This window comes from Mastigoproctus giganteus, chromosome 8, assembly GCF_048544385.1.
Source record: "Mastigoproctus giganteus isolate SK-2022 chromosome 8, ASM4854438v1, whole genome shotgun sequence".
In the NCBI taxonomy this organism is placed as follows: domain Eukaryota; kingdom Metazoa; phylum Arthropoda; class Arachnida; order Uropygi; family Thelyphonidae; genus Mastigoproctus; species Mastigoproctus giganteus.
In genome coordinates, this window is record NC_143582.1 from 16119951 (window position 1) to 16143809 (window position 23859).

At 35.8% G+C, this 23859-nt stretch overlaps 1 protein-coding gene across 1 annotated transcript in view; it reads right to left on the minus strand.

Annotated features, from left to right (window-relative positions):
• Nucleotides 1-23859, minus strand: part of LOC150081293 (popeye domain-containing protein 3-like) — a 127985-nt gene that overhangs the window by 85571 nt on the left and 18555 nt on the right. Inside the window, exons 2-3 of the mRNA XM_090379207.1 lie at nucleotides 17673-17775; nucleotides 5771-6038 (exon numbers count right to left, since the gene is read on the minus strand). Coding sequence (XP_090235333.1) covers nucleotides 5771-6038; nucleotides 17673-17775 — 371 coding nt within the window. The remainder of the gene's footprint in view (nucleotides 1-5770; nucleotides 6039-17672; nucleotides 17776-23859) is intronic.

The window sequence follows — 23859 nt, forward strand, 5'->3', positions numbered from 1 at the left end:
CCATTAGTGCAGAAAGTTTGGAAGTAGCATAAAAAATAGTAGGGAAGGCACTCAGTCATGCACAATGACTATTCCAACAAGTTGAAGTGCATACAATCAAACATGGCAACTACCATACATATTTATCACTGTTTCATTTTAGATAAAAAGTCAAAATGAGAACACACACACACACACACACACACACACACACACACACACACACACACACACACACACACACACACACACACACACACACACACACACACTTTAAACTCTGTTTAAAATCTAAGTCCTGTACCCAAATATTTTTTAAGGATATTTACAAACATCCAATCAGATTTTCCATAAATTTAGACAGGAGCCATCCCTGGACAGAATGCAAACAGCATACTTGTCCATTACTCTTGATTGTAATGAAGGCCTGATACATCAGAGTGGTTTCAACTGCAGGAGTGCAGTAGTTGCTGTTATTTGGTTTTAGGAGCATTTGGAGCACCTTTCCACATCCTCCGTATTTGGTGGTGACGGGCTCGAACCCCGGTCTAATCAAGAAGCGTATGCTACACACTGCTGCTCCTTCCCACCTGGCTACGGAGGCGCCCAAGAGTGCAGTAGTATGCACATCTGAGTGACCATGGTTCAAGTCTCACATGACTAAATTCCTCTGATGACTTGTGTGGTTATGCCAGAGTATTAAAAAAAAAAAAAACTTTTATCATCATCTTTGTATATATCTGTTATTGCAAAATATTAATGATAACTAGTAATACACGAATATAAAGGATACAAACCTTACAGGAAAACCAAAAAGAAACGAAGACTTTTGCATATAGTGTAAGAATGTCTGAAGGACTCGTGACATCTAATCACATGCAATCATCATGACCTTACATATAAACTTTACTCTGTACCCACTATATATGTATGCTAAAAGCTGAACAAAACAGAATATACGAAAAATGCTATTATACTTCCACTACTTACCTTCCATCTCTTCCACTAAACATTAATGCAACTTTCAATGTGATATCTTTCATATGAATGTTACATGAGAAAGTCTACACCAACAATGATTAATCTTATTCATCACAATTTTGTTGTTCTTTATGCAAATAAGATAGAAAGGTGTCTGTCACAATGGTTTTGTACACAATTTCTGCACACATTTAGAATACTTTACAGGCATGTGTAAAATGTGTGTGCACGCTAGTGGGGTCATTCTTTGTGTAACATTCATATGCAAGATACCACATTAGAAGTTGCTTATCTCAGTGGTGCATTGTCATAAGTGTGGGCAATGGTCACACACACATGAATGAAATGGCATTGGCACACACCTCATTAGACATTTGTAATGTTATGTATTTTGTAGCATAATGTACTCTAGGAATGTATAAAAGGTTCAAAATGGAAAAATTGAACTAGCAGATAATTATTCATGCCTTTGCACAGAGAATTCTATGGGCTATAGTCAATAATTGCAATTCGTTTTGCTTATCATTCATCCTTTCTTTTATTTTATTACTGAATTAATACAAAGAGGCCTCTGGGGTTAGGAATATTATCCATACTAAAGAATGCAGCACAATGCTATCCCATAAAATATACAAACTTTTATTCAAAATACAATAAATGTTAAATTAAATAATTTTTTATTAAATATTTTTTAATCCCAAAAATGAAAGGTTAACAGAACTTATAATTTAGTGCCATGTGCAAGCTGAGAAGAAAGAAGATACAGTAAACCCCCGCTATTCGCGGGGGTTACGTTCTTGAGAAATGCCGCGAATACTGAGTTATGGCTTCCATAGTAATAAAGGGGTCTTTATTACTATGGAATAAAGTCTAAAATTTTGTCTGTGTGTGTATTATATGTACCTTCATAATATGACTATGTACTAGACAGTACATAGTGAAATGCAAGCATATGGCATCGAAATGAAAATAAGAAACAATTTAATATTAAATGTAATATTTATTAGAAATTTCAAACAAATCTTTCAAACCAGCGCCTTTGCTAGCAAAAAAAAAAAAAAAAACTTATCCCGCCAGTGCTATCACCAGTTTCGCTAAGGTGTTGATAAAGGAGTTTTGCTTTTTCACGAATACTTATTCTACTTTTTTCTAATTCTAATTCCATTATTCTAATTAATATAATTATTCTAATTCCAACTTATTCTAATTTAACATCACGAGTTACAGAGCAAATTTTTGAAACAATTAGCGCGTTTTCACGGACACTACGGTGGATTTTTTCTTCCGATTTTTGAGTCAACGATCGTATCGTTGACTCATTGATTTTATGTTTTGCCACCGAGAAGACACCTTCACCATTAGAAATTTTATCTAATAACTCAATTTTATTCTCTAATGTCATCACCTTCTTTGATCTTTTCACATTTCCCTTGTTATTCGTAGCCATATTTTTGTACGGGTTAGAAAGAACTTGTCCACAATAAAGTCACTTTCTTCCATTAACACACTCAAAAAAGTCTGTTTTACTGTGCAAAACGGTAGATTTATCACTTTTGTAAGCATATCAATTTATAAGCATATAAATTAAAAGCAAACGACGAAACCTTCCATGACAAGTGCATAACACATACTGAACAAGGATTAGCGAGAAACATCCACGCTCGCGATTTTGCCACCCCTCTCCCCCACCCACTAAGTGCTGTTTTGACCCGGAAAGATAATTTTAGCCACGCCTATGTTTTTTATGGCGGAAAATGTTCACGGTGGCTTTAAAATTAACATTTTTTAGGTTTCATTTTATCTTAAATCAGCGACCGCGAATACAGATACCACGAATTGCGGGGTTTACTGTACTTGCAGACATTATACATTTTAATAGTATAGGCAACTCCTAGTTTTACATCTAGTTCTAGCCTATCATCATAATACAGGTTCAAACTTAACCCAGCAGCAGTGGCACCCCAAAGTGTAGCAAAAATGGTGGCAGAAATTAAAAAGATTGGTCACCTGTCAGGTGATCAATCTTTTTAATTTCTGATTAAACAGTGCTAATATTTCATCTTCTAAATAAAATAAACTTTCTGTTTATACTCCGAGCCAACTACATGGTCAGAGGAATTCACAAGACAGAATACAACAAACAGCACCATATTCAGTAATCACAGGCTTGAATATAAAGCACATGTACATGTGCACCCTCGTGCCTGGATTACTTACACACTTTTTAAGTTTTAATAAAAAAAAATTAAATTTTAAAACATGCCACGTGTTTTGCATTTTTTATTTTCAAAAAAAACTAAAAAAAAAAAAAAATAATAATAATTCTGCTGTTTGTTGTTGTTTGTTATTTGGTTTTTAGGAGCATTAGCAACTAAGGCCATATTTCTCCGGGGATATGCGGTGGTCATTCCCTGACCTTTCCACATCCTCCGTATTTGGTGGTGATGGGCTCGAACCCCGGTCTAATCAAGAAGTGTGTGCTACGCACTGCTGCTCCTTCCCACCTGGCTACGGAGGCAGCACTATAATAATTCTGCTGAAAATCTCAAAAAAAAAAAAAAAAAAAAAAAAAGGCACAAAATAGAAACACTAATCTCTTATTCTCTTCTATTTTCCACTTTAAAAGACTTAATTGCACAAAATTTCAAACATGTGCATGCAGATATATTTTTTCTTATATATATATATATATATATATATATATATATATATATATATATATATATATATATATAAAATATCTCTTTCTATACATTAAAATAATTTTTCTCCTAATGATATTTATTCAGCCAATGGTAGAAGAGGGATGTGGGTTACATGTAATACATAACAAATACAAAAATACTTAACAGAAGCTTGTTTTACTGTGGTAAAACAAGCTTCTCTTTAAGGTGGTCATATGCTATGTTTATCTAACATGACCACATGGTACCATTCTTGATTTCCATATGTAACATATTTATTTAAATAAACTAAATGTAACAAGGCATAATATTTTAAGATTCTATATCTATATAGTATCGGTGTAGATACACCATAGACAACTCTTAAAAAAAAAACTACGATTGTAGTGTGAAAGGTACTCACCGATGAAAAGCCAACTAGTTTTGAAATGGTCCATTTGGGTGGTGGCACCCACCAAGAATAAATAACAATAGTCTTCTCTATTAGTGAAGCATTACTTATTCCGGGTAGTGCAATACTTGGTAACCCGTGAAGGATGAGCACAATATGAGATAAGGATGAAATGATGCCTTTCACACTACGATCATAGTTTTTCTTTAAGAGCTGTCTATGGTGTATCTACACTGATATTATATAGATACTGTAGCATATTTATGTATTCATAGCTGGGGATGAGAGACAGTGTCAAAAGCTTCTGTAAGTATTGTATTTTATTTTATCAAAAGAAGCGAGCGCAGCGAGCAAAGTGCCCTAGTAAATATTATTAAAAATATATTATACATATATGATATTATTAGTTACTTCCATTTTCAGGTTTATTGCAAATTTTGCGCACTTCATGGTGCACAAAATTTGAAACTATGTATTTTACTTTCCACAGTGTAGTGGCCATCTTGAGACAATATCTGGTTTCATGTTCCCATTTTTATTATGTGAAAACAATAATAGATCTTTCAAAATCAAACAGGATAAGACTGTAGGCGTTTACTGAACTATTGGAAAAAGAAAAACAAGAAACCTGAAACTATAAAGAAACACAGAATCAGTGCTTGTCTGACACCATATCACTCTTCAAGGAAAAGACCAAACAGTTGCAAAGATAGTGGTGGGTCACTTGACAGGTTCTCACACAACCTCTATACAAAAACTATAGGAAAATCACTTAAGAAACTATTGCAGTAAAAGTTTTACTATATATAGGAAGGTATAAAAAATTTCAGATTTTTAATCATTGATTAATTTTTAATACAGGAATGTTATTTCCAAGGATCACTTGCCAGGTTATCTGCTACTGCTGCCAGGTTAAAACAGAACCTATTATTTTGGGAGACTATAAATCACATATTTTTTTCTTTAATTATAGACAACAAAGTCATATTGTGGAAGGATAATTTTAAAACAGCTGATTCCACTTTTTCATATTTTATTATCTCTCAAACCCAGATTCAATTATTTTGGCATTTAATTCAAAAACTGAAAAAAAAAAAAAAAAAAAACAACTTTTAAAATATATAAATACTAAAATATGTCACTGAAGCTTTCAAAAGCAGATGCCTCCTTTATCAAAGATAACTTATAGTAAATGTGACTTCTATGAATAATACCAGAAGACGGTAGACCCACACTGTCAGACCAGAAATCAAACAAGACAAAGAACCAAGATATATTTTAATATTTATTACATTTTTGAACGAAGCCATTGCATTTTATGAGTTGGAATTATTCTTTAATATGCATTATGGCACATTCTTTAATATACCATAAATTACTACAGTAAGTAGCTAATATGTAATATTCAGCATTACAAACCTTAAAAGCATGCCATGTCCTTTTGTTACTTTCCTCTCTTGTGGCAACTACACAAATCACTATGTAGTACACTGACTATTTACGAGCAAATATCATATATATATTCTGAATTAACATAGTAATGTTAATAGCAAAATGTAACATGAACAGATCAACAAAAATTTACAGTAATTTAAAATAAATAATTTATGGTCATCAACCAACACCTGTAAAGGCAGAAACACCCAAAGATGAGATGACAGACACTTTAAAAGCTTTTCCATTTAATGAATCAAGAAGTAATTAAATTTTACAAAATGGTGAAAAATAGGCTTACTGCTTATGTGGCGAGTCAACATCACATCCATGCCTGTTCTTCCTTCTTTTGTCTTGGCCAATAACTTTGCAGTTTCTGAGAAAATTTCATCACCTAAGGGTACTCCATTACAAGAAGTTTCTGTCATTAGCATCAGTTTTTTAACTACATCCTTTCCAAGGAGGTTATCAAACACAGCTTGTAAAAATTGATTGCCACATATAGTGAGCTTCAGCTTATCACGATGCCACAGTAGCAGTCGACATTCTTCAAGCGCAGTAATTGACACCTGCATATGTACAACTTTATTAGCACATATGTGTTTAATTTTTTACAGATAATCATTAGTGGAAAAAACTGTTAGTATATTAAATTCAAAATTAAATCACTCCTCATCCATTGCAAAAGTATGTGAACATTGTAATAGCTCAACCTAAAGTTAAACAGTTTCAAGGAGGTAAACCTTATTTTGTGTGGGAGGAAAGGGAGAAAAGAAGAGAATATTATTTTGTAGTAGGTTAGTCACCTCAAAAATCTGCAAAGACAATGGAGTAAATTAACAAGTTTGATGGGGAGAGGGAGATTTCAGATGACTGAAATGGTTACAAATATCATATTTGCTCAAATTGAATAAGATTCAAAAGCTTTTCAACTAAACACTGGTTTAAAAAACAAACAAACAAACTGTGCTCCAATATAATTTTAAAAATCTGACCATCTCATTTATCATGAAACATATATTTTTCTAGTGCCCTTAAAAAGGATGAAGGTGATGCAATTTCCATTTCCCACATCTAATTATGGATGGTTTCCTAAATTTTCTTAAGGATTTATACTTATCATATAGGATGATTGAAAAATCACATAACTCATAATAAGGTCTGTTAATTTATTTTAATTTTTCCATAACATGGCAATACACACATTCACAAAAAATGTTAAAAGTGATTTTTTTCCCTTCCTGTAATACGAAATCGTCTTTTCACTGTTCCCCTTATGCACAACAAGGAAATACACATTCAGAATTTTGCCTGAATTGATTTGCATTACACATCAGGTGAAAATCAGTTCATAAATTTTTATAAATTAGATAATAACAAAAAAAAGGAGAGGGGGATGGTCATCCAAAACTGTCACATTTGCATAACTGCTAAATTTTTAGGAATCACAATCCATAAAACTATTGATATAGCTCCATCTTCCATTCATATGTAGTCAGAACAGAATTACAGAATATTTCTTGCAAATTAATAATAAGTAATAAATGAATTCCCCATTGTCATGTCATATAAATATAGTTTATTGCATTGCATTTTATTTCATTTCATTATGACTTGCATGACTTTCCCATTGTGTTATGTGACAATGGGAAAATCATGCAAGTCATAATGAAATGCAATAAAACTGTATATTTACCTTCATTTATATGTTCTAATTTTTTCCCTCTTCCTATTCAGCTGTATAGTATTATCATTGAAAATTAGGGTTGTGGGATCATTTTTTATTATTGGAAGGTAGGGAACCCTGCAAATCCACCTAGTGTGTAAAAAAGCCAAAATCATTACGTAATGCTACTTATGGAACCTGCGGCTTGTCCCATTCTTCCAGATATGACAGCTTGGCCTGCCACTTGGGGGTCTGAAACACTGACCTTCATGTCCCACTTGTGAGGCAAGTGGGCTGCATTTCAGCAAAGTCAAATCACCCAAATCACCTCTTTTGCCTTCATGATGGTAGGATTGTTAATAACCCTGGGTATACCCACCCATATATGTACAGTTTGTGGTAAAACAAACCATATTATTTTGGACATTATCAGGTTCCTAATAATGCTTAAAAATTACAATCTTTTGTAAAGAAAAGAAGACCAGCCACATACTGAAAGACACACACAGTAATTTTTTTCTGTGTAGTCATGCTTCAGAAAGAATATGAAGGTTTTCATTATTCCATTCTGTTATTTCAGCTGTTAATCTATCAACATAAATAGAGCTCATATGTGGGGGGGGCATCCAATCTGTCAATACTACATATAAATAAATTACAAAAACCCCTTAACAATACTAATATTTTCTACAATGCTGATATGTAGTCATCTGTGCACTACTGCTGAACAAGCTGGTTTACTGAGCAAGCTTTCCAAAAATTTAAGGATATTGTCATCATTCCATCTCTAAAGACAATTAAAGTTAATGATATATTACTGATTTATATGGAAGTGGACAACAAGAAAATGTTTGCCTTTATTCATTCTGGTATTTTATACATTGTCTTATTTTTTTTTTGTTAGTTGTTGGTGCATCGGCTTCTGTGGCCATAATGCACTTTTTGCATTTTACTCTGATCCAAGCCCGAGGCAGGATTCGAACCTGCTACCTGTGGGTTGCCAGGCAGGCATTTTACCCACCTGGCTAGCCCAGTCGGCACACTGTCTTATACATGTGTCTGGGAAAACAGCAGGTCTACAACACAGATTAACAATTTTCCTGTGTAATATGTACATTTTTTTTTGTAACTTGTCTCCAAATTTTAACCTTCTGCCGTAGTTGCATCTAACAGTGGCCATTATTATTATTATTATAATTAATATTATTTATTTTTTTTAAATTTGCAAATAAAATTAAATCTTCCCATGTACCTTTTGTCTACCAACATTCTTTAACTGGCTATAATACAGTGTTTTCTGTTTTCAGTTTGATATACTCTGAATTACAAAACACTAATTTTTTGTTTGGCATTAAGAAATGCCAGGCAATCACAATTAACAGATTTCTTTTCAATTCAGTAAAAAGGCTAAGAATTAATTTTTTATAATTAAAACAAAAAGGGGTGTCTCACAGATCCACACAAGCATCTTTGTTAAATTTAGGGTGTGAGTAATGGAAGGATAATATCAATAATCAGGTTGAAAACTGATATATCTTTATCTCTGGGTGGATTTAAGGAGGTGGAGGGAGGCAGAGAAAATACTTCAATTTGAAGTAAACAGGTTATACACAAAGACTAAATTTCAACTGAATACGAAATCAAGAATATTTTCTTTTTTATTACAGTTATTAGTAACATTAATGGCCAGCACCTGCTTTTTCCTTCCCTCAAAAAATAAACAAGGAATTACATGCTCCAACAATATTTTAAGAAAAAGGTGAAGGAAACAGCAGATAGTAAAAAAAAAAAAAAAAAAAAAAAGGTTTAATAACTAATTCACTAACATAATACAGCCTATCAGCTCGACTCTAGCTGAATAAATATTTAAGAAATTCAAAATTTAGTTCTAGTCTAATTCTGAAATATATATACGAACTACAATCTTTCCATTAAACTACAAGTTCGGTCTACTGTGGCAATGCCACAAATTGAAGAAAATTCAAAAGTTCTACTGGATAAGTACCTACAGGGAGAGGGAAATGCACAAGTATTTAATTAATTTATTGTTATTATTTATTTTTTTGCAAGTTCAGAAAAAGCCACTGGCTTCCTTGCACCATATGACTAATACTAGAACAAATTCTGATGAAATTTATCAAAAAATTTAACAAAACACTAATATACTTCAACTGTGTTAACTTTTCACAAAAATGGATAGGACTACTTTCTTCTATTATGTTTATTGGCTTGCATAATCAAATGTTATGTCTCACTTTTCCCATACTTACTTTTGGTTATTCTAAATTTACATCCACTGAAATTGATAATCTTAGTTATTTGTGGTTCAGTAACTATAAACAATGAAACATGCTGTTGAGACTGGACCCCCCCCCAAATGATGATACAGTATTTTCAGGATCTCTCATCCAGAAAATACATCATACAGCATCTCTTATCCAGCTTCCTTCAGGCTAGATGTTTCTGTGTAAGTAATGGCAAAAGTTCACTGACTATGTAAACTACTTTCTCACCACACTCACTGGATGAGATAACTATGTTCAAAATACATTGGCAGGAGTAAATTTTAACTGTGGCTTGAGTAACAATTCACAAACTTTCATTTCTAATTATATTTAACATTACAATTCTGAAATTTTTGCCAGTAATAGGGAAGTCAGGCATTCTGCTTGCTCAACAATATGAAAATCAATGTCTGATTTTCTAATAACAAAGTTAATTACACAAACTTAAAGATAATCTTTATTCCTATATTTGAAATATCCACAGAACTGTTAGAAAAATTAGCAAGTATGTTATATGTATTTCATGTTACTAACAGATTTTTCTGAAGCATTAAATTTATGTTTTATTCTGAATGCAAGGTATCCTCCCCCTACGAGTAGTATAGATAGTTGGTAGATGCATTACCCATAAATTTTCGAACACATCTATCCAATTGTGATTCATTCATTAACACAACACATTCAGGTCTATAGTGCCAAATCTAACATACTTGGTTAGGCATCAAACTGACAGACGGGCATAAAGAACACAGTAGGAAGTACATTGCCAAGAATTTATTTTATTTCTTTTTTATTTTGTTTTCATTACTGATTCATTCCAAGATATTCCAATACTCTTAGCAATTTTTATGTACATGCTTTATCTTTGGGGCAACATCTGTCAAGTTACTAAATTGTTCCCTCACTCGAACCTCCCAAGCACAGATGGTCCACCAATTGTAACAAGAGGGATAATTTTTTCTAATGGCAAATAGAAAAAGTATTTAGAAAGATATTTAAATATCTTATGTGTACAAAGAAGTATAAGCAACCAACAAAACTAATTTAGGATATTTAAATTAATAAAGATATGTAGAGAATATAAAAAATTTTAACCATTCAGTGTTATTATTATGAATTCTTTCTTTTTAAAAACTTTGAATGATTCCTCAGAGCACTTTTCTCATACTAGAGATCTGGTATGAGATATATATACTACGTAATATCACAGCTAATGTAGAAAGCAAATGAATATAAAACACCATTATGCCTGGCATTTGTGGATTATGAAAAGGCATTTGACTCCATACAGCATAGGGCAATGTTTCGGGCCCTAGAAAGACAAGGCACAGACACCCCATATATTATGATTTTGAAGAAAATATATGAGAATACTATCTCCTTTATTAGACTAGACAAAGATAGTAGCAAATTTAAAATTGAGAAAGGAGTTCGACAAGGAGATACAATATCTCGGAAGTTGTTTACTGCTGCCCTTGAAGCTTTCATAAGATTAGACTCATCGCAGAAAGGAGTCAATGTGAATGGGAGTACCTAAACCATTTACGATTTGCAGATGACATTTGATCATAAGTCACAATCTCAAATAATTAGAGGAAAATCTTAATCAGTTATGCAGAGTTAGTAAGGATTTCGGACTAAAGATGAATATGGCTAAAACAAAAGTAATGATGGACAAGTATGCTACAGAAAGGGATATAATCATTGAAGAAGCAGTAATTGAAAAGGTGGACTTCATATACATATCTGTGACAAGTCATTGGCTGTAATAATGATAAATGGCTGGAAGTCAAGAGAAGGATAAATTTCGGATGGATAGCATTCAGGAAATGTAGTCACATACTGAGGAGCAATAGCCCAATTTGTCTGAAATGTAAAATAATGAACCAATGTATACTTCCCACCATGACTTATCAGAGTGAAACTTGAGCACTCACCAAAAGAATAAAAGAGAAGCTGAAAACTACACAGCAAAGGATGGAACAAATTATATTAGGAATCAGACTGTTAGATAGAAGAGAAACACATGTATTAGGCAGCAAACACAAATAAAGGACATTCTTATCAAAACTAAAGAACTAACTCCGCCATGGACGGTCCCAAGCCCGGCTGCGAAAGGAGGAGGGTGGTCATCCTGCCGAAATGACCAGAACCGGGAAACCGGGGAAACTAGGCAAGAAACCGCATGAAATTCGGAACAAGCTCTTACAACAATGTTACCGCATCCGGGGTAGCCGATGTGCCAGCACTGGGGACCCAGGGTGCTGGTGTGAAGTGGATCACTGGCCACAGCAATAAGCTTACTATGCCGAAAAGGACAATTAACATTGGCGAATGGAATGTTCGAACGGGGCACCACGCTGGACAAAAGGAAATCATTGCCCAAGAACTACTTAGGTGCAAGATATCAATCGCGGCATTATCCGAATTAAGGCTCACCGGGTCTGGAACGATGATCATCCAACCACCAGCACCTAACGAAGCGGTTATGCTATTCTACTCTGGTGGTGAGAAACGAGAAGCAGGAGTGGGCTTTATGGTCGATGCTCAGGCCACCAGTAGTGTGATCGCTTTCCAACCAATATCGGACCGCCTGGCAGTCCTTACTGTCAAGGGCACCATCAAGACCCATATTATCTCCGCCTATGCGCCAACTGAGACTAGCCTGGACCCGACCAAGAATGACTTCTACAACCAGCTCCAACATACGCTGGATTCAATTCCGCAGACAGAAGTGATCATCCTCGAAGGGGACTTTAATGCCCATATTGGCGTGGACAGATCTGGTTGGGAAACAACAATGGGCAAGTTTGGCCGTGGGAAGATCAACAACAGCTTACGTTTGTTGTCCTTTGCCGCATCTAACAACCTGATCATTGGAAACAGCCATTTCCAGCACCCTCAAAAACATCAACTTACATGGCGAAATCCATCTGGCAAGGACTCAGCAATCCTGGACTACATTTTGATCAATGCCAGATTTCGCTCATCACTCATGGACATTCGTGCCATGAGGGGACCTGATTGCGGATCTGATCACTACCTCATCCGGGCTAAGGTGCAGCTCAAATTACGGCATGCAAAAAGATCATCTCGGTCAGCCAAGCTGGACTGGAGGCAGCTAATGAATGCTGCCAACAAACAGGCATATCAGATCGCCCTATCCAACCGCTTCGAGATGCTGGCCGTGCCCGAGGATATAAATGAAGAAGAAAAGCAGATCTCTGATGCCATCCTGTAATGTGCCAAGCCCCTATGTCCACCTGCCCGACGTCGAACGCAACCATGGATATCAGACGAGTGCCTCGACCTCGTGGACAAACGGAAACAGGCAAAGTTGGTCGACTTTGAACGGTATCGGCAGCTAAACTGAGAAGTCCGACAAAGAATGACAGCAGAAAGAGAAGCATACTGGAACCAAGTGGCAGACGATCTTGAAGTGGCGGCATCCAAAAACGAGTACCGCACTCTCTACCGCACCCTCAGATGTCTGAGTGGAAAGACCAAATTGACTAGTGACAACATCAAGAATGCTGATGGGACCTTCATGCGATCACCATCCGAACACCTGCAACGGTGGAGTGAATTCTTCAAAGCTTTGTATAATCACGACCCACCTCAGGGACCGCCAGCAACAGCACTCTCGATCGACCCCCCCTGAGGTCTCCATGGTCGATGTTGAGCCTACAGTAGAATAAGTGAAAGCAGCCATACAATCCCTGAAGAATGGCAGGGCACCAGGAGTGGACCAAGTCACCACAGAAGCGATCAAAGCCGGGGGAGATGTACTGCTTCGTCGACTACACTCACTCCTCAAAACCATCTGGTGCACTGAACAAATTCCGTTAACATGGAGGAAAGCCATTATCGTACCGATCCACAAGAAAGGTGATAACCGGGACTGCAAGAACTACCGTGGCATCAGCCTCCTTTCCATCATCGGAAAGGTCTTTATGAAGATCATCCAGTCAAGACTGCAAAAACATCGCGAGCAAACCAGTCGAGAAGAACAGGCAGGATTTAGACCCGGGCGAGGATGCTGTGATCAAATCTTTGCCATTCGTCAGCTGATGGAGGAGAGGATCCGGTGTGGACAGCGAACCGTCATTGTTTTCATTGACTTTAAGTCTGCTTTCGACTGTGTCCACCGGCCTGCCTTATGGAAACTACTAGAGGTTGAACATGTACCTCGAAAAGTCATCACACTCCTCCAAACTGCATACAACGGTTTAACCAGCCAGGTGCGCATCCAGAACGATTTATCTGAGGAATTTACCATCCAAACTGGAGTCCGCCAAGGGGATGTAGCCTTCTCGTTGCTTTTCAACATCGTGGTCGACGCCATTATGAGGCAAGCATTCAGAAACAGACAGGGCATACAATATGACAAGGATCACTATGTGACTGACCTGATGTTTGCTGATGATAGTGCTATCCTTGCCGGTAACGACGCTGAAGCCACGGACATCCTCTACGACATTGCCCGCATTGCCCGGCCATACGGTTTGAAGATCAATGCTGGTAAGACAAAGGCCCTGACAACAGATGGGTCGCAAGCCACCATCTATCTCGAAGGCGTCCAGATCGAGCAAGTGCAGGACTTTAAATACCTTGGGTCGCTGGTCCAGGAGAAGAAAGTTGCATCCACCATGGAAATCCACAGCAGAATTGGACAGGCGGCCACTGCGTTTGCCTCGCTCAAATGGTGTCTGTGGAAGAGGACCAACATTTCCACAAAGACTAAAATCCGACTCTTCCAGACTTTGATCCTGCCCATTCTTCTTTACGGATCGGAAACATGGATTTGTCTCAAGTTAGATTTGAACAAACTTGAGGTATTCCAAATGCGATGCCTGCGGCAGATCTTGGGCATCTCTCTTCGCGACCGCATCACTAATGATACCATCTGCGCCAGATGCGAACAGCAACCAACCATTGCCGACCAAACCATCAGAAGCGAAGGCTCAGATGGTTTGGCCACGTATGTAGAATGGGCACGAACAGAATACCATCCACACTCCTTTGGAGACAACGACCCACCCAATGGAGCATCCAACGGACCGCGCCTAGGAAAACGTGAGCCAAGCAAGTGGAAGATGACTTGAAGAGCCGACGTCTCGACCTTAACCAGGCCAGGACTGAAGCCATGGATCATAAGGTATGGAAGAACATCACAGAGCAAGTCCGAAACCCTGCGGCACCTACAGCAGCATACTGGTTGCGTGGCCAACCGCCTCCCCCAGCTGCCAGCTAAGGACCAAAGAAGAAGAAGGAACTGAAATGGACTTGGTCAGGACACAGCTCGAAGACATGATGACAAATGGATTAAGAAAATAACAAAATAGTACCCAAGAGGAGTTAAAGAAAACCTGGAAGACAACAACAGAGATGGACAGATGAAATTCATGAGTTCGTGGGTAGTAAATGGATGGCCATTGCACAAAACAGAAGAAATTGGAAAGTTGCTGGAGAGGCCTTCATCCTGCAGTGGGTTGAAAATGACTGATGATGATGATATATGTTCCCCTTTACCTTTTTTGAGACTAGGACAATTAAATTTTGTAACAAATTATTTACATTAGTCCCAACTTAATGATATCAACATATGATGACTTAATTGATATTTTAACCTTCAGTTCAGTATAACATGAAAAAGTGGCTAAACACATCCAGGGAAAAGAAAAATCATGTTTATTCCTGTAATGAAGAACAAATTAGCAAGTCAACTGCAAACCGGCTTGCAAAATAAGTTGAGTTATGATATTTTCAAAAAAAGAAAAGAAAAGAAAAAAACGTAAACTCCACAACTGAGAAGGTACATAGACCACTCAAAACAATTAGTATAACACAACAGATGATATTAACAAGATGTAACATTAATATTTCCATGTATGCAAATATTTACAGTAAAGCATGATGCACATATGAAAATATTCCCCATATACTGGACTCTAATTTCTACCAAATTAACTGAGAAAGATCAGTTTGCAGTAAAGTTTATTATTGAAAATTATCATCCTCTTGATGTGATTTAACCAAATTTACAGCTTGTAGAGCTACTAGAAGATGATCATACACCTTGGGATGTAGCACAAACAATGGCATATCAAAGCATCATCAGTAGCCTAGCACTCGAAATGAAAAGTACGAAGAAGACTAGATTAAAACCATTCACCATGATCTTCTCTAAGAGACGATTGCTATTTGACTGAACTGTTTCTTGGAACTGAGGGTCAGTGTTAAGCAACTGAAATGAGAATTCTCTGCGCACATGAAAAGATGAATATCAATATCACACAATACAAAAGCATCTAGAGAGAGAGAGACTTGTATACTTGCCAAATAATGTTTCCACAGGTTGCATATCACTAAGACATGCAGAACACTAAGGCTGGACAAATGATGTTAATTTATCTTGTAGATGAGCCTAGGGGTCAACCTGCAACCTGATTCTTCACAAGTCCTTACCTATCACGAACACTGAATGTACATAGACTGCTCTTGGGCAAAAATGGCACCAGTTTGCAGGAGGTGGACTTATGATCTAAGGAAGCATCAGTGTTAGCAGTCATTCCATCTGACAGGGCATTTCTGGCAGATGGAAAATGTCTTAAAAAGCAATCAAGAACTGATTCCCCCCACCCCAGGATCTCCTAGAAAATCTAATTAAGTCCATGCCACAGAAGTGTGAAACTAGTTTAGTAGTGGCTGGAAACAAGAAGCTATACTTGGAATCCACCTTCATGATATCATATGAGTAACTTGTAATTACAAAATTTGATGATTTTGATGATTTGATGATAATTACAAAATTTTCTCGACTAATTTTTTTTTCTCATCATCTGTATTTTTTCTCCAGTATATTGAAAATCAGGCTAATGTAATATGTAAAGTACACTCAATCCAGAAATATTCTCTAATTGTTTTGAGCAGTGTGAATATGAGGTGTGGCAATAAAGTTCCTAAACTGGTGCAATTAAAACAGCTCAAAAATGGTTTAATTTTCATTCAAAGTAATCAGCACCTGATTGAATGCACTTATTACACCATTCAAAAAATTCCTGAAAAGAGTCAGCATAGCCTTTGGTTCGGCGCTTTCATTTTTCTTTACGTCCTCAGCATTAAAATCTCATAATTTCCAAAGGACAGTTTTCACCTTGGGAAAGAGGAAGTCTTCTGGTGCTAGGATGGATGGATGGATGGTTGATCTGTATAATGTCATTTTTCATCAGAAATGATTTCACAACAAGTGCAGAATGGGTGCAAGCATTGTTGTGCAACAAGAACCAGCTGCCTTTCTCCCAAAATTGTGGCCTCACCCAGGAAATGCACTTCAATAGCTTTTGAAGCACGTGTATGTAGAATGAAGTATTGATTCTCTTCCCTTCAGGTACAAATTCCTTGTGAATTGTACTGTTTATTGAAAAACCTGATTAGCATCATCTTGATCCTGGACTTCTGTAAACAAAACTTTTTGGGCCTTGGTGATGATTTTGAAGTCCACTGCATGCTCTGACACTTCATCCCTGGGTCGTATTGAAACGCCCAAAACTCATTTCCAGTGACAGTACAGTCAAAGAAATTAGGATTGCCTTAAAAAGGCTGCATGAAGTGTTCATATGATTACACCTTTGTTGCTTCTATGAGGCTGTGCGACAAATTTTGCAAGACCTTCCTTTCCCCATAAATCTCCATGCAGAATTTGAAAAATTGGCTCCTTATTCATATCCAACTTATCAGCCATCATTCTGATAGTCAAATGATGATCTCTTGCCACAATTTCTCCTAAACGTTTACAACTCTATCCTCATTTCAAGAGATTGCTGGGTGCCCATTTCTTGGGCCAATATGAACATCCTCACATGTCTTTGAACTGCTTATACCACTCAAATACACTGGTATGACTTAACATGTCATTACCAAAAAAAAAATGTTTTTAACATTTCATGTTTCTGTTGTAGATTTTCCCAGTTTAAAACAAAATCTGATATTTCTTCATTGCTCCATTGCAAAATTATGACACGGAACGATAACGGTACTAATGAAACTTGTTGTTACTTGCAACCTGTCAGCCAAATGGGCAATGTCTGTATCACCATCTGTTGGATGATGTTTAAACTACAACGTACTATTTCCGTTTATTTTCAAACTCATCGAACATGACCGCAACAGCACCAGTCTGGAAACTTTACTGCCACACTTTGCATTTTCCCCATTTATTACTTTATTTCAGTATACTGGCATACACTTACCTGGTAATAATCATCACTACACACTCCAAACCACTCTGGAGAATCAAGAAACTGATGACTGTCTACTATGTGTAGAGAGCGACCATGCTGAGACACAATTAGCCTAAAGGAAAAAACGAAATGATATTCACAGTGATTTTCAAATATTCACTGTCATCAATCATTGATATTATCAATATCAATGGATTTTTAATGGAAAATAAAGATTTTATTTTTGTAAATCAAATCTGCTTTTTTTGATTCAGAATCTAATTTCATTTAGCTTATCAACAGAGACCTCATTTGTGGAGAAAAAAAAAAAAGAATGAAAAAGAGAACACTTCATGATTCCTTAAATGATACGATGCAAGCAATGAGAAATCTGGCATGATGATGAAGAGTATAAATATGGCCAGTAATCTAGAGATCACAAAATAACAGGAACAGCATATAAATATTTGACAAATCAGATTGATAAGTATGCAAAAATCTATTGAAAAACAGCAAAAATAGAGACATTTATAAGGAACTGAAATTTAAGCTGGTTACTAGCTTCCTCAAACACTGACCTAATAAATGACAGATGAAAAAAAATCTCTTATTCTATATGCCAGAACTTAAACGACCTTAAAAATTAAAATTAATATAACGAAAGCTGTGACCTTAGAAATTAATTCAATAAACTGAGGATTTTCTTGTCCTACATGTTTGTCAGAAAATCAACTGCTGTAAGTGCTCTGGTCTTAGTATACATGCCAGATGTTGATTATAACCAGCAATTACTAGTACTCAGAGTTACTACTACTCTGGAATTACTACTCAGAAAGCAAAATTTCCATCTTTTGGTATATGCAGCAAGTCCCAGTATTTCTTCATGCAATTAATTTAATCTTGAGCATTAATCTTCCTTCATTACATAGATGCATTCATTTAAAAAAAAATCCACAATCCATCGGAATATTGATGCCTTTCCTAATCAACCTACAAAAAACTTTTTATTCATTTAGATGAAGTCAACACAGATAATAAAGCAGACTGTCACAACAGTGTTTCATACTTTAAATCAGGTCCATCCACCATTAAACTATTAAGGTGGCCACATTGTATCACTGTACTTACTTGGAGGCTACATTACAAAAAATATTTTTTCCAAATATACCGATACAAATAACTGCTATTTAAATTTAATATATTGCAACATTACACGCAAAATTAGAAAAATTTAATGAATTTCCTTATAACAAAAGTTATTTACTAAATGTCATGTGAAATCAGTTGGAAATTTACATGCAATATTTAGTAAGCACTTTTTGTAAAGTGTTTTCAAAGAGATTAATTTGGCAGCAGGGAGGAAGAGTTTACACACATTTTAGGAAATGAAAAAAATATTCACACAGGCTGCACAAAACTAACTGGAGGGCTGCGAGTTGGACAGTTGTTTTAAATAAACGACAGATTGACCTCTTAGTAATTTCATTTGTTTAAAAATAGGCAACTAGTGGTTACCGATTTTTAAACAAATACTACGACAACCAGTCGTCACACAAAATTTGTTCTACTGTGAGAATTAGAATCGTTGCATTTGCTAGGAAGTTTAAAACTTAACAGCTAAAAAAAAAAAAAAAAAGGTGTGAGAGAGAGAGAGGGGAGGAAGGATAAGGAAGTCCTTTTCATAAATTATACTAACTAAACTGGTGAGGCATTTTTCAACTTCTGTGGCATAATGAAGTCATTGCACTACAAAAGGCGGCAAGTCTATATCCCACTATAATCAAAAATGTTAAAGGAGTCTATTCTAAAGCAAGCTAATAGTTTTGAATTTAAAAAACTGCCAAAGGAGGAAAAAAAAAAAAAAAAAAAAAACTTTATCTCTATTTATTATTATCACAATTTCCCAAAGAAAATCATTTTATTATTTATCAAAGTAAATAATAAAAAAATAAATAACTAAAAAACAAATCTTTGGAATTAGTAAGGTTTGGAGTATATTTTCAAACTCACAGTAATATATCTTCGAACCTTTCCCACAAATAACCTATACAAATATTTCATAGGATATCAATTATCACAATGGAGTAAATTTAACAATTACAAGATTTTCAGTTGGGGTTATAAAATAAGAAAAATTAAAAACTAAAGAATTATGAACAATGGAGTTCTGCTATATAAAAAAAAAAAAAAAAAATATTAGATGATACACTGTACCAACATTTGTACAAATGCTTAGAAACTTCTGATAATAATTGAACTTTTTTTTTTTTTTTTTTTTTTTTTACACAAAGGGCATTCAAACAGTTAATTCTTTATTACATACACAAAGCAAAACAGCATTCTTGTGGTAGACTTATCATGGCTATTACTGTTGCTTATCCCCTTGAAAGAACAAAGCATCAGACAAAAAAAAAAATAAGAGTAGCTAGAATAGTTCTAGTAGATACAATAGTAATGTGGTATGTAGCGGTAAATTGGAAAATCACAGTATGGACTAGTAAATGGTTCACTCTGTGCCATGGCATGAAAAACCTGAAAGAAGCCTGGTCAATGATGCATGAGAGTCATTTAATGGAGGGTTAGAAATGGACCGTGAGACAAAGATCTTGAACAGAGGTAATAAAACAAGTAACAGACAGTACAAGCAGGTGAATATTGTGTTAAAAATAAATAAAAATGCCCTAACAAATATTCAAACAAAAATGCTTAATGCTAAAAAGTGGTAACACTGGCATATAAACCAGCTAAAAACACAGTTTAAAAGCAATAATAAAAATAAGAGAATAAGAAGTACATCTTTCAATACAGTATTACTTCTATCTCTTTATCCACAGTATAGATAACTAATCATTTTTAATAAACAGTACTTTATGTGAAATGCATAACTGTGGTTATATCTCTAAAAACTGAGAAACTGTCCATTATAAAAATAATAGTACTAATAGCAAATCTGGAAGGAATAAATAATATTTTATATATCTGACTTATTACGTGACTCATTACCATTTTATTAAAAAAATGACACTTGAACTAACACAATTGGGAGGGGGAGCAATATGATGTGGTTGTGTTGACTATTAATGGAATTCTCTGTGTGGTAAGGTGGAATACCTCACAGGTATTCTATATTTGTTTGCCTATCAATGCACTTGTGCTGGTTATTACCAGCATGAATTATGTAAATTAGTAGATAAATTTTCATTATCATATGGCAGCACATATACTCACTTTAATAAAGCCATTATATGCTTGACCACTGTCTTACCCAAGATTTGGATCTATAAAGACGTATTAAAAAAAAAGTCCTGATGAAAGACTGACTTTATGATACTAACTAGAATTAAACAAGTTAATTGTGAAATTATGCAATCGATTAACTGCTTCTGTTGCCAAGTTGCACAATTTAGCTGCCTTAGTATTGTGAAATGGTTATAGATCAAGGGTAGGCAACCTTTTTCCTCATTAGTGCCATTTTTGTTTATATTTTTATAATCATATTAACATAAATATTTTTATAACCATAAAAATCTTCAAGCATTCCACTTGGAGAGGTAAATGAATGCAAAAGTAAGAAATATAAATAAGAATCATACCATCGGAGTGACACAGAAAATTTTCCAGAGTGCAACCTGTCGGGCATGCATGCCTAGGGCTGCTGATACACATAGTAGATCACACCAAGAGTGTCATGAACTGTTTAGTAATAAATAGTGTAGTGTAGTATGCTGTGGTGAGTAACTGAGTCTTGTGCATTGCCATCATTTCTTGGTATACATTATCCAATTCAACTGTGGATGCAGTGCCCCTCCCCTTTTGAATTTTTGACAGAAAATTTAAAGGAAGTGATATAAATGAGAGAGCTCATCATTGGGCATGGGGTTTATCGATTAAATAAAATTAACCACTGAATATTACATACTGCTTGCAGTTTAACAATCAAACTCCTCAGCAGAATGCCAGGAATTGCATGACCCACAGTGTTAAATACATTTCGACGAAGATAAAGAAAGCCAACACGAGAACCATGGGAAACTTACCAGGAAAACTCGTTTCCCACTACCGCAGTTTCTCCCTGCATTCTCGGTAAACAGATGGTGCATATTATCGGAGTAGAAGTCGATAACGATGTATTGATTAGTTTTTTCTGATTATTAAAAGCAGATTATTGGAGTTCATGAGTGGGCTGAAGTTTACTTATGGGTACACCCTCCAGACTGCCTCAGTCTTAGGGTGTTTATCACCCAATTCCTGCTGTTTTAAAATAGGAAAAACGACTTCTACAGCCTGCGTGTGTTATCGGTAGTAGCAGAAGTTCGTTTCCTATTTGGTAAAAACAGTGTGAAGGGGGGATAAACACCATAAGACTGAGGAATCTGGAGAGTGTACCCATAAGTAAATTTAACCCCACTCATGAACTCCAATAATCTGCTTTTAATAATGAGAAAAAAAACTAATTAATACATTGTTATAGACTTCTAAATACGATAAATATTTGTATTGACGATTTATTGTAAACTCTACTGACTTGGTTGTCGTGCCGGAGTATAAACAGAAAAAAAAAAAAAAAAATACTGCCATTACCGATAACACGCACCATCTGTTTACCGAGACTGCAGGGAGAAACTGCGGTAGCGGGAAAAATAAGTTTTCCTGGTTCTTGTGTTGGCTTTCTATACCTTAGCCGACATTTCTTTAGAGGAAGACCTCTGAGGGCAATTAAATCAGAGATAGAAATGCATAATAAACACAGCTCATTAGAAATTCTAATGAGCCATGTTTATTGGACATTCTGGAGGCTGTCTACTATGGTATGGTGTATTTATTATGTTTTTTAGGTTTTGACAGTGCTAGTAGCAGGTGCTAAAATGACCATCACTGCTGTAGTCACTTTCAGGCATATATCAAAAGAATAGTCTACACCTCTTTCAGTTCTCTGCGTAACCAATAAAATTGTGATGGTGCATCTTGCTTTTCGCTTCTTAATAGGGTTCGTTTCAATATACACCAATTCTCCCATAGAAAGAAAAGCTAAAGACAATGACAAGTTATTCACAAATGCCATCTACATATTAGCCGATTCTGCTAATCATTCTGTTTTTGAAATGAAGTAAGTTAAATGAAGACATTATGGTTGGTAAGCTGCTACATTCATCAAAATGATACAATTAGCTAGTTAAAATGTAATGAACACCAGCACATCAGAATTTAGAGTCCCAGCTCTTATTAATATCATTCTGATCAATTTGATTGGATACTATGATGTGGTCACAAAGGAACTGGATGCAAAAAATAATTCTGATATCATATACTTGGATTTAAGGAAAGCTTTTGATACCGTTGCACATGGAAGACTACTGTACAAATTGGAGCAGTATAGCGCTGAGGGAAAGTTGCTATAATGGATAAAAGGATGGTTGAGTGGGAGAAGAAGACAGAGAGTGGTAATCAATGGATACTGCTCTACATGAACTAATGTTATTAGTGGTGTCCCTCAGGGTTCAGTGTTTTGTATATTTATCAATGATATTGATGTAGGTATATCAAGCTTAATGTCAAAGTTTGCAGATGATACAAAGGTTGGCAGGTAATGACAGTATGCTGCTGCAACAGGATCTGGAAAAGATGGGTAGATGGGCTGAGAAGTGGCAACTAAAGTTTAACATTGACGAATGCAAAGTACTGCATATGGATAGCAGTAACCAAAAGAGAAATGTACCAGCTGGGTGGTGTTAGACTCAGGGTAGTAGATAATGAAAGAGACCTAAGGGTAATTGTGCAGTCAGATATGAAGTTTTCTGAGCAGTGCAGAAAGGCTGTCAGAGTAGATCATGGGGTCTTGTCAATGATATACAGGAATTTTGCAAGCAGGGATAAGGAGGTGATTATCCCCTTGTATAAGGAAATGGTCAGGCCACATCATGAGTACTGTGTACAGGTCTGGAAGCCTTATTTTAGGAAGGATGTATAGTTGCGAGAACGAGTACAGAGAAGGGCAACAAGACTGGTGAAGGGAACAAATGGGTGCTCTTATGAAGAAAGGCTTAAGTTCTGAAAATTGCAGCTTCTGGAGACTAGGCACCTGCGAGGTGATCTGATTGAGGTGTATAAGGCCTTGAATGGACTGAGCAGGCTCAATGCTGATGGGATTCTTCCTCTCGCTCAGATTACAAACCTGAGGGATCATAGATTCAAACTGAGGAAAGATGGTTGTAGAATA